Raw genomic sequence first — 13200 nt, 5'->3', positions numbered from 1 at the left:
AAAAGAAGCCAGGTGGAAAAGACCTCGTATTAGTTGATTTTGTGCATTGAATTTTGGTCACTTTAGACAGTATTGATATCTTGATAAGAAGTCTTCCAAATCAGGAGCACAAAATGTTTTTCTATTATTTATATGTTTAATTTTGCTCAGCAATGTTTTGTTGTTTTCAGTGGACAAGTTATTTTTTTTACCTCCATGGAAGGTTTTTCTTAAGTTTATATTTATGCTATTGTACGTGGAATTATTTTCTTAATTTTCTTTTCTGATTGCTTTTTATTAGCTTACAGAACTATTTGTGAGGTCATTTAATATGTACCATCACTTCATTCTGTATTTTAGTAGCAGAAAAGTGATTTGAACTGAATTCAAATGGCCACCAAAATTCAGAATAAATGATAATTTCTGAATTAAAAGCCAAATATTAAATTTTAATTTAGTTTTTGTTTTTAAAACTAAGGTTAAGCTTATCACAGTGAACTAATTTTCTAAGTCAAAGCTCTATATCTGGAGGAATGCCAGCATATCAAAATAATGTTTTTAAAAAACTATCCCTACGCCTGTCAAAATAACATTTTGAAACAGTTCAAGTTCTTTTAACAGTAAAAGATCATAGACATGATATTTCTGGTATATAATTTAGGATGTCTCTTATTTTTCCTTACTAATGTGTTAATACAGTTGTTGAATATGTAATAGTATTGTTTTTTTTTTTTTTTTTTCCTTTTTGGGGTGGGTATACAGTAGTGTACAAATTATATACTTTAGCTTTTTTTTTTTTTTTTCTATTCACAGGCTACAGAAACACTATTTAGAATGGGTGTGGCAAGAGGAGCCATCACAACATTAAGAAATGGAGAAGTAAGATGAGAATTTTGATATATAATTATTAGTTAATTCAGTTTAAAATTTTTAGAATATAAACTATGGTGAATTTTATGGTGCTTTGTGTAACAAATAGAGAAATATTTGTATAATATCAACAGTACTTAATACATGAATCTATTTTAGTTCACAGTTTATTGGAACTAGATCTTAGGTTGAAAATAAATTCCTGATTCTCTTAATTTTGGTTACTGATTGTTTTTACTCTTAAAAGAAAATGACACTTTCTAGGAAATAACTTATACAAATATTTATTTTTAATGAAAATAATCCCCTACCTTGTTATTCCTTCTATTTTATGTTATACAGAACTGATACTTATTTCTTAGGATAAAGTGATTTGAAATGTTGACATTTATCATAGGCTGAGAGAAGAAAGGTGAGAGAGAAATTTGCTTCTTTTTATTATTGAGGCTCAGTTAAGCTGTAAATTCTATTTATGTGACTTTTCTAAATGCCCCTATTAATTATTTAAAAAAATTTCTACCACCTGAAATAAATTTCTGTTCCAAAATTATTACCAGCTTCTCACTTTTTTTCTTTTTTGCTCCTTCCTTAAGACATATTTAGGTTGAGGTTTAATATTATATTATGTTGCAGTGTTCCTTTTTATTCTGCTAGAGGATACATAATGATAAAATTTAGTGCTTTCTATTTTGGAATTAAGTTCTTTGTTACTTAATGTAATATTTATTATTCAATAACCTAAATACTTAATAGTGAAAGTGAGTGACTATCTAAGGAATTAAGTAGAATTGTATTACCACATGATTTTAAATTTGGTCAATATATATACTCATTAGCAACAAATGTGCCATCATTTGCAAAGTATTACTCCCTTAAGTATTTAATTTTATATTGGCAAATCACTTTGTTATAATTTTTAACTATATTTTGTACATTAACAAAGACTTAGTTGATGCCTTCTTATTTTCAATAAAGTGTATGATACTATTTCAAGGGAAAAAAATATCCTGGTAATAAGGTCAGATGTATTTGTCTGGCCAGAATGTCGGATAATGAGTCTCTGATTTTATTAACTGCTGTATGATGTTCAGTGAACTTTTGAACCTCATCATCTGTTATATGTAAGAACTTTGGGGATTAAATATATATAGTTTTATAAATAATCATATTGGATATGTCCTTATTTTGTTGAATGGAGAGGAAATAGTTAATATAATTGGTTTTTGATCCATTTCTTCCCCTGTTATTGGGTGTTGCTCCATGTGATCAACCTGGTATACATGTATTGATATTCTGAAAAGTATTTAAGCTCTCTCACCTTCAATTTCTAAAATGAGTAAGGTATGCAGTTTTCCTTATGTTTTAACGCTCTGAAACTTGAATGTGTTATCACTATCTGCTAAATTTCACATATTAACACCTTGTAAATTGGAAGATTTCTAATAAGTATAATATTTTAGGGTTGATAGAATAATGTAGTTTAAAATGTACAGTGACTAGGGTAGGCCACTAATTAGTTTTAACTTAATAATATGACTTTGGGAAGTAGAAAATTAAGACAAAACAGAACAAAGATATCATTGAATACACACAAACACACAAGAGGCATAAGTTTTTGGGAATGGTGGTCTAGGGTCTATGGAATAGATGATATGATTTATGCCTTTATAGGAGTATGCTCTCTGGTGGGGAAAATAATTCCATTGATAAACCTGTATTGTGAGCAAAGAATTTGGGAGAATGTGAACATACTCAAGTTTGGGTTGAGTCTGAAACTAGTGTTCCAGTTTCAGTTCCAGTTAGAGTATGCTATACTCTATCATCCAGTAAATAGAGAATTCATATGAGAGGAGGGGATAAACTTAAAGATTAACAATTTAATGTGTTATATAAAACTGAAACAGAAATCACTATATTTATCATATTGGAAAATTCTTAATATGCTAAGGGAGGAGAGTAGTATAATTAGTTTGTATGTCTTTGGGTTGCTACTGTGCTTTCCCAGTATTGCAAGATAATATTTGTTAAGCTAGTATTAATAGGTAATTTCATAATACTAATACTAGCTAGGGGGAATAAAGATTGGTATATTCAGCTTTGAATAAATTTGTTATCTGAATGATTATAATGAGCTTTGTACGTGTATCCTTCTCTGTGTTCTGTCTTTAACATTGCTTTTTATCTACATATTGAGCATTTCTGACTAGTTGTTAAAGAATTTTTGAGACTAGAAAACATTTTCCTCATCTTTGAAAATAAAAAGATAGTTTTTGAAGGACTTTGAAACTTACCATAAAAATTATAGTTCATCATAGGAAGTTTTAAGGGGTTGAGTGAAGGAGTGGGTACATTATCTTTTAAAATCTATATGATAACTGCAAAGGAGAAATAATGATCATCTTACAAGTTACATATTTTGCTTATGGTTAACCAGCTAAGAAATAGGAGAGCTAGGATTCATATCCCAGTCTCCAAAATCCATTCATTCCACAATATAATCTTCCTACACATAATTCACTTACTTAAGAATTTTCTAAGTAGTTCTATAGAATACCTAGAATATACATTATAGGCCTCAACAAAGGTTACTTACCTTCAATGTAACACGCCCCTCCCGCTTTCCTTTATAACTCTACAATAAGAAAAATTACTTGTCCCCAAATGACCCTCCATAACTCCAAATATGCCCCTTTTTGTGTTCCTAGTCCTATATAATTGTCATTAGTGTGACTGTTGAAAATTATAGTTAAAATCTTTAAGATTTAAGTAATTAACAATGATTCTTTTAAATGTTCTCATCTTGAACAAGTTAAGTACCATTCTGTAGAAACTGAGTTGATTAATCTGCTTTGGCTCTATTAATTTTTTGAATTTTTAAAATTTCAGGCATAACAATTTTCGTTTACTCAAAAAACATTTAGTTTATATATGTGTTTATTTGGGATTATATTTGGAATTTTAGAGCAATTCATGAATGGAAGGAGAAATAACTTCTTTTTATTTAGTAAGTACATTTTGAGCACTTCTACATTTCTGGCATTGTTTTATGTACCTGTTATCTGTTAGTAAAGGAAACTAACCAATATCACTGACCTTGGGGAATTTATAATAGAGTCTGTTAATAGCTTACTTTCTAGTTAGGGAAGAAAACAAAAGCATTCAAAGCAATTAGGAAGTAATTGTAGTTACAAAGCTTTAAAAGAAGGTATAAGCAAATATATGCTGTAAAAGTACAAGTAATTTACATAATGAAGGAAGGAAGAAGTTCTTAAAGTAGGGTTGTTAGTTCAGAAGATTTGTCAAAGAAGATACCTCTTAAACTGTGCCTTGAGCAATGGATGAGCCTTATGGAAGAAGAAGAGGTTAAAAAGCACTGGCAGCTACGAGAAGCAACACACAAAAGGGAATAGTTAGATTTATGGAGGAGCACTGGGGACAAGTAGCTTTTCTTATTGTAAGTTAAAAAGGAAAATGGGAGGAGGGTGTTAGGTTGAAGGTAAGTAAGGACCTATTATATATATTCTAGGAACATTGTAATTATTTACCTCATTTATACATCAAAGCAACTGTGCCTATAAAATATGGTGTTTTTTGGGGGGGTACCAGGGATTGAACTGAGTGGCACTCAACAACTGAGCCACATCCCCAGCCATTTTTAGTATTTTATTTAGAGACAGGGTCTCACTGTTGCTGAGGCTGGCTTTGAACTGTGGATCCTCCTATCTCAGTCTCCTGAGCTGCTGGGATTACAGCCTCCGCTCCTTCCCAGCTAAAATATTAATGGAAGAAATTGAAGAGGTCACATACAAAAATAGAAACATCTCATGTTCATGGTCTGCAGAAACCAATATTCTTAAAATCTCCATGCTATCCAAGACAATCCCAATCAAAATACAAGGGACATTCTTCACAGAACTAAAAAATGCAATCCTGATATTTGGATGGAACCAAAAGACGCTGAATAGCTGAAGTCATTTTGAGCAAAAGGAACAGAGCAGGAGGGATTACACAATCTGACTCCAAAATATACTACAAAGCTGTAGTAATCAAACAGCATGGTATTTGTGTAAAAACTGACACATAGACCAGTGGAACAGAATAAAGATCCTAGAGGCTAACTCACAGATCTATAGCCAACAGATTTTTCACAAAGATGTTTAAGAACATGCATTTTTTTTTCAGTAAATGGTGCTGGAATAATTGGGTATCCACATATACAAGAATGGAACTAGAGTGCTATTCATCACCAGTTACAAAATGCAACTAAATATGGACCAAAGATTTAAATATTAGTCCTGAAACTGTGCAATTATAGGGAGAATACTTTAGGTCATTTGAATGGGTTAGGAATTTTTGGAAGAGATCCCCAAAGCACAGAAAATGAATCGGATTTCATTAAACTAAAAAACTTTCACACAACAATGGAAATAATTGTCTGGGCAAAGGAGCAATGTACAGAATGAGAGAAAATGTTAGCAAACTATATTTATGATAAGAGATTAATATTTAGAACATAAGAATATATAAGGAACCCCCCCAAACTCATTAGCAAAAATAAAACACTTAACAAAAAACACAAGTAACATGATCTAACAATGAGCAATAGACATTTCTCAAAAGAAGGCACACAAGTGGATAATAAATACATGAGAAAATGCTCAGTATTACTCATCATCAGGGGAATGCAGATCAAAACTGTAATGAGATATTACCCTTCTCCAGTAGAATGGTTATTATCAAAAAGACAGAAGATAACAAGTGCTGGTGAGGATGTACAAAACAGGGAATTTACACTATTGATGGGAATGTAAGTTAGCACAACCATTATGGAACATAGTATTGGAAGTTCTTTCACTAAGTAAAAATAAAACCGCCATATGCTCTAGCATTTCCACTATGGAATATATATCTAAAGGAAATGAAATCATAGAGACATCTGTACTTCCATGTTTATTGCAACACTTTTTACAATAGTCAAGAAATGGGAACAACCTAAGTGCCCACCAGGTGATTAATGGATAAACAAAATGTGGCGTATATACACAAAGAAATACTGTATAGCCATAAAAATGATATCTTGTCATTTGTGACAGCAAAGACAGAACTGGAGCTCATTAAGTGAAATAAACCAGGCATAGAAAGACAAGTGCTTTCACGTACTACATGATCTCATTTATATGTGAGTCTCAAAAATTTGATCTTATAGAAATAGAGTAGAATGGTGTTCACTAGAGGCTGGGGAGAAGAATGGGGACAGATTGATCAAAAGGTACTAAATTACAGTTAGATAGGAATAAGAAATTCTGGGGTGCCATTGTACAGTGGGGGAGACTATAGATCACATGAATGTACTCTATATTTCAAAAAGCTATAAGAAAGTATTTTGAAAGTTTTCACAGTAAAAAGAAATGATAAATGATTCAGCATATACATGTATTAAAACATCACATGGTTCTCCATGAATATGTATAATTTTTATGTATCAAGTAAAATAGATTTGATTAAAAAACAACTTTCCGTTTCAGTACTCATCGCTAGTTTTTTGAAAGGAAAGTTTATGCATTAAAAAAGTGTGGTGTTTATACATTTTGTTTTTTGGAGAATTTTCTATACGAATTCTTAGGGTATTAAGCTTATAGGAGGAGAATAAAAAATTAATACTCTATCTACCTCCCAACTATAGTAGAAAGAATACCAGTCTTCCTGTGAGTAGATCTGGGTTCTCTTCCTGGCTTTACCCAGCTGTGTCTGAGGTCATTTACTTAATTCCTCACAGCTTCAGATTCACACTTTAGAATTTTCTGTAATTAGATCTTTGGTTTGTTTATTGTATCTAACAGGAAGAAAATATTAAGATAATTTAGATATGCCCATTGACATTGAAGCATGCTTTGTTAACTTGATTATCTTCCTTCCATATATGTAAGGAAAGAAGAAAAATAATCTGACCATTCTAGAATGGTAGTTTATATTTTGACAAACTGTATAATTATCTATTAGAATTTAAGTTATAAATGTTACAATGTTGTTTCTTCTCAAGGAGGAGCTCAAATTTTTTAAACCAAAGGTTATGGGAAAAATGAATAACATTCAGAGAAGGATCTTGACAGACAAGATGAGAAATATTAAAGTCTATGGAGTATTTATAACAAGCAATATATATGCAAAGAAGTACCAAACCTTGGCCTGTAATGCAGAAGGGATAAAATGCGTTTTGATAAGAGAACATAAACTTTGAGATAACTGAAGCTGCTTGCTATCAGTGGATGATGAAACATTAGAAGAGGTTTCAAGAAGGTTGTGCAATTGCTTGTTATCTTGTTCATGAAAAAAAAAGTATTTCTTTTAGTTGTCAATCTACATAATATAGATACTTAGCTGCCCAACTCAGGAGTCTGGTCTAAGTTACATGGTGATATTTTATTCAGTTCTTCAATTTTATGAATCAAAACAACATTTTATTTTGGCAGATACTTTAAAATTTACAATTTTTACAATCCTTGTTAAAATTTTATAATCCATTTCAGAATTACATATAAAACATTGAACTCTAGAACTTGTATTTTATTCTTGCAGGAATATTTTATCTTTACCACTAAATTGGCTCTAAATTGCTTATCATTTTTTTTTTGTACTGCTGATGAATAGAGTTTATTTTAAAAATTTTTTAGTGGGCTGGGGTTGTGGCTCAGTGGTAGAGTGCTTGCCTAGCATGCATGAGGCACTGGGTTCGATCCTCAACACACATAAAAATAAAATAAAAATATTGTGTCCACCTAAATCTAAAAAATAAATATTAAAAAAAAATTTTTAGTGTAGACACAGAAGGCCAAGGGCCAAACTGAGATTTTTAAAGACTATCAAAACTTCTGTTTAAGTTTGGTGACCATGTTTATATCAACGTTGTGCCTTTCTGTACTTAAATAATTATCATTTTTGTTTGTTTACTTATTTTATTTTTGATATGGGGTTTTTCTACGTTGCCCAGGCTGTCCTAGATATTCATGGCTCAGTGGTCCTCCTGCCTTAGCTTCCTGGGCTATAACTAGAAATCGACTAGTCACCAGGCTGAGCTCTATCATTTGAAATACCTTTATAATAGTAACTCTGCTTTTGATTTAAATACAAAAATAGGTGTCCCATGATTTTGTCCTTAAACAAAACAAACAATATCTGGACAATATCTGCCTAACTATAGAACACTTAGGTTTTATTTTTCAAAAATTGGAAGGGTTCTAAGATAATATCAGTTTGTTTTGATCCTAATAAAAAGAGCTTTAGGCCAGAAAGTAATCATTTCCACATGGGTTAGGCCAGTTCCAACTACCTCCCCTAAATTTTCACTTGCATACATTGGTTACATAGCCAAATGTGGTCGTATACATTAGAAAGTACAGGCCTTTTTAAAAAAAAATTGAGTCTTTGGATATATAAAAAACATTTCTTTGTACAAAGCACACCAAAAGAATTTTGTCTTTAGCATTAGAGTGAGTTCAGCACCAAGTAATTTAAGCTCTTTGAATTATCAAAGAAATTTAACTTTATAACATATTTGTATATCCAGATACAGTTTTTACTACTTTGTTTATACATCATCTTAAATTTGTTTTTTTTTTTATTGACTCTTGCCTGTGTTTAAGAGGTAAGCTTGCTGTATAGTGGCAAATATTGTGTGAAGAGGTTCAATAAGGATGTGATAGGCGAGAAAGGAAAATATTTATATTTAATGATAAAGAGATGTCATTAATTTCAAACAGGAGATTATATAAATCTTCACATACCCTAGAAATGAAGAGGCCTGAAGCCTGTGGGAACCATTATCTACGTAGCTTGAAGAGTAGTGCCATTTGAAAAAAAACTCATTTAGTGATTTTTGCTGTATTGGTTTCAATAATGGTTAGAATTGAAGTCAGATTATTATGGGTTGGGAAGTTGATGAGGGGGTGATGAAGATGAATAGGTTTCATGCACTCCCCTTTTTTCAGGTCAGTAATGCAAGGGAAATATTAAGGGACAATAATAAGAGGGAGAGCTCATAAGGGACCATAATAAGAGGGAGAGCTCAAGGTGATAAAACAAAGGATCCCAAACAATAATTCTCTTCTTTCCTTCTTTTCTTTCTTTATGGTTTTAAATGTCCCCATAGCTATTATTGAAAGCTCATTTGGCCTTAATGTAATCTACATAATAGTAATTTTGTTATTATTTACAATAATGGTTTATAAGACTATCAATTCAAAAAATATTTAAAACAAGAACCACAATTGATTTTGAGGTCCTTAAATCTAATCAGGGTATATAGGGCATTGTCTCACTCCTGGATTGCTCCAAGTTAAATCACTGTGCCATCATTCCCCCTTTCTTTTTAAGATCTTTTTCATAAATTATAAATGTGAATAAATTCATCCTATATGTGTGGTATTTGTAATATCATGTAACAGTGCTAATTTTGATAGAGTTCTTCCCTGTATTTAAAGGAATAGTCTCATGACAATTGAAACTATTCAGTTTTTCAGTATTGCAATGTTTAATAAATATTTGTTCATAGTGAGAGTATAGAATGAAGAAATATATGATTATTATAACTTTTTAAATACATTCTATAATCTTGAAACTTACTGATTAGATCTTCAGACAGTTTTATTGAGATATTACATACCATAATCCCTCATTGAAAATGTATGACTCAGTGATATTTTTAGTATACTTATGGAATTGCACAACCATCATCAAGTACAGTTTTAGAATATATCTATCATCCTAAAAACTATCTATTTCTACTCCCAACCTCAGGTAAATACTAATCTTTTTGTTTATTGTTCCATTTCCACTCCTTGGGGGATAGTAACTATCCAGAGATAGCATCAAACTCTGCAAGTTTAAGGACCTGATCTTCTATGTGGTGGCTGTCATCCTGAGTCACCATCACCATGAAGCATTCCATTAGCATAATTTAGGAAATTTCAAGGGTTTTTGAAGCTCTGTGGAAGGAATCAGGGATAAAATCCAAATATATTCTTTTATCTATGACCTTGCTTTTCCTGAAAATTTCATATATATGGGATTATATAATATATGTGTCTGACCTTCTTTTTGTGTCTGACATCCTTCCTTAGTATATGAGGTTTTTGTGATCCCATTTGTATTATGGTCATTTTCTTTCCTTAACAGGAAACATTTGAATGGAACATTTTGTTTATTATTTAGCAGTTAATGGACATATGCAGCTTCTAGTTTTCAATTATAAATAATACTACTGTACTAATTTGTAAAGAAGTCTTTGTGTTGACCCATATTTTAACTTCTCTTAGGTTGATATTTAAGAATAGAATTTTATGTCTGTCATTTGAGTAAGTTTTACACAAAAAGTAACTGTTCCATTTTATATACCCAATGGCAATATATGAGGAGTCAAGTCTGTCAATGTTATTACCAACATTTGGTATGATCAATCTTTTTGATTATAGCTATTCTAGAAATTTGTAGTGGGATTTCATTGTGGTTTATAACTTTCATCTTCCCAATGACTAATGATGTTTGGTCTATTTTCATAGTGCTTATTTTTCATTCACATATATTTTATGAAATGCCTCTTAAGATGTTTTGCTCACTTTTTTTCATTGGATTCATTGTCCTGAGTTGTAGGAGTTAATTGTTTTTACTTTTAACTCAAGATGCAATGTGTTATTATATAAAAGATTCAAAAATATTTTCTTCAGTTTGTAGCATATCCGTTTTCTAAATAGTGCTTTTTAAAGAGAAAAAAATTAAAATCTTGGTGAAAGATCCATTCTTTATTTTCTAAAAATAGACTATATTTTTGGTACCATATCCAAAATTTTACCTAATCCAAGATCACAAAAACTTTGTCCTATATTTTTTCTAAAAGTTTTATAATATTTGGTTTTTCATTTAGTTTGTGATCTATTTTGAATTTAGTTTTGAATATGATGGGAAGTAAAAGTGCAAGTTCATTATTATGCTTTTGTTGTTGTTTTTTGTGCATAGACATCCAGTTGTACCAGCAGCATTTGTTGAAAACCTATTCATTGCCCCATGGATTGCCTTGGTATCCTTGCCAAAAATCAATTGAGTGTAAATGGAATTTTTGTGATTCTTACACTGTGAAGATGGAGGAAGCATAGTTCATCCTCCTCTTCCTTGGATTACAACCAAAAATCCTGGTGATTTTTAGATAGATGACTGCTATCTGAGCAATTATAATTGGAGAATTAGGAGGGAGATGAAAACTGGTGGGGGCAACTGGTACTGGCATACCACTCTTCCCTGCTTATTTTATCTCCTAGCTTGGATTCCAGGTCATACCCTGTTCTTGGTCTGCAAAATTGAATTCAAGGAGAAAAATCTCCAAGAGAAATTCTTTCTTTCTCTGTTTATGGTCAGAGGACTAGAAAGAAGGGCCCCTATATGAAGGAGATTGTATGGAGAATCACTGTTCTGTTTTGTATTTTTGTTTCTTTGTTTTATTCTTCTGGTGGGACACTAATCATGGGGTTGTCCTCTTGCAGTGGTGGTGGTGGTGGCAATGCAGAAAACGAAAAATCTGAAAAGTAGTCTTTTACTTTCATCAGAGAAACTGGAAAAGGGAATCTGTGTAGTTGAAAGAATGTGAGGAGATGATCTGTTACTTTTTACTTTCTTTCTCGCCCTACCACTTGAGGCAGATATAGTTGCAGGAAATTTGTGGACAGCATGAGGATTCAAAATGCCAGTTTTGTGGGTAGAAAATCTAGAAAAGGGTCTAGGAGACAAAAAGAGTATGGGAAAAATTGTGGAGAGGAAGGTGGTAGAGAAAAGATAATTAAATCTATCTTAGTACCAGACTCATTCCTGAGTTGAGCACAAATGGAACTTATTCATCCCTTACTTTAGGGCTTGGGAACTAAACAACTGTGTAGATCACTGCCTTTGCCCTAGACTTGGGTTATGCTTTTAAAAGGCATAACCAATAAATCATAGGTGTCCACTCATTCCTCTAATATTCCAGCCTGTACTCATGACCTTCTTTACACTTCTATTCTAGGAATTCTAGGCAATTTCAGATATTTTGTAATCATCAGAAATATATTAAGAGTGGTACAGTGATGAGGATGGCAGACACAACATCTTGTTATGGGTAGCATCTCTCTTGCAACATTTGTTTGAGAAACATTTTTTAGGTCTAAGAAGTATGTATTCTGAAACTGCTGTTTAATAGATTTTTTTGAATGATTCTAATAATTTTATGATGAGTTTGCACAGTAAGTCACAAAAGGCTACACATACATATGTTATACTATTTAGAAATATTATGACTGAAGTCTTTTTCTTAGACTTGGAATTATGGGAAGATATACCATTTTAGATAGCCAGAGGGTGGAGGCATTTTAATTCACATATCATGGAGTCCCTAGGATGGTTCCATGTAAAATAGATTTTAAAAAATCACTTATAAAGGCTAAAGAAAGAGCAGCAGAAACAAAATCAGCATTTTAAAAAATTAGTTGTGCAGAACAAGACACTGCTACTGTCTTGAATCTACTGATTTTCAAGAGAAATGTCTTGCAAAAACATCAAACTCTTTATTTTATAATCTAATTAAATAGGACCAAAGTTGGTTTACTTCTCAATTTTTTTCTTTCTTGCTTACAAATATGCTCTAGATTTCAAAGCTTTCAGTAGTCTCCGAAAAACATAATCACCATCTTTGTGAAGTACTGTCTGCCTAATTCTAGTTTATCTTTAGCTGTTATATGTGAGGAATATTGTAGTTATTACCATGGAAAATAGCATACTAGTGCCATATGAAAATAAGAAAAGAGAAGTAGAAGTGGTGGTAGTAGTGAGGAGGGAGAAATTTTAATAAGAACCAAGCAACCCTTTTTTTTAGCATATTTTTCTTTTACTTTTTTTTTTCATGATCAAGTAGAATTTTTCTAGTTATCAAGGATGGCATATATTAAAAAAAAACAACATTCTTTACCACATTAAGAGAAAAAAAACCCAAAGATCTTGCTATACACAGAAAATTATTTGATGAAATTGATTCTAGTTTTTTCTTTTTTGATGATGGTTTTGTAATTAGAAAGTTTGAAACTTCCAAAATACTTGAAAATCTTTCAGAATTTTTTTAAGGTAACTATTTGTAGGCTTTTTTTTTGCAATCACTGTAAGGCAGGTTTACCTTAAAGCAGCAGCAACAACAATGTTGAAGAACTAGGTAAACAATTTAGAATGAACTTTAAGAAGGATAACATTAAGGAGTTTACTGAAGGTAACAGGCATGCCACAATCAGAACAGATCTTTAGAGAATGATCTGAGAAAAGTAGCAGCAGATACATGTCCTTGAT

General features: G+C 31.6%; 1 protein-coding gene across 10 annotated transcripts in view; it reads left to right on the top strand.

Moving 5' to 3' along the window:
- The window catches only part of Tmem135 (transmembrane protein 135), a 271986-nt gene that overhangs the window by 110951 nt on the left and 147835 nt on the right, over positions 1-13200 (top strand). For 8 of the 10 annotated variants that reach the window (XM_046439331.2, XM_058577358.1, XM_046439336.2 and 5 more), the window contains one exon: positions 793-858. The exons of the other annotated variants lie outside the window; for them this stretch is intronic. In XM_046439331.2, the coding sequence (XP_046295287.1) occupies positions 793-858 (66 nt within the window). The remainder of the gene's footprint in view (positions 1-792; positions 859-13200) is intronic. 10 annotated transcript variants of the gene reach the window in all.

The sequence above is a fragment of the Marmota monax genome, unplaced genomic scaffold (genome assembly GCF_021218885.2).
Source record: "Marmota monax isolate L192 unplaced genomic scaffold, Marmota_monax_Labrador192_F-V1.1 WCK01_AAM20220418_F8-fsc00096, whole genome shotgun sequence".
Taxonomy (NCBI): domain Eukaryota; kingdom Metazoa; phylum Chordata; class Mammalia; order Rodentia; family Sciuridae; genus Marmota; species Marmota monax.
This window is presented reverse-complemented; position numbering and strand designations above follow the sequence as displayed.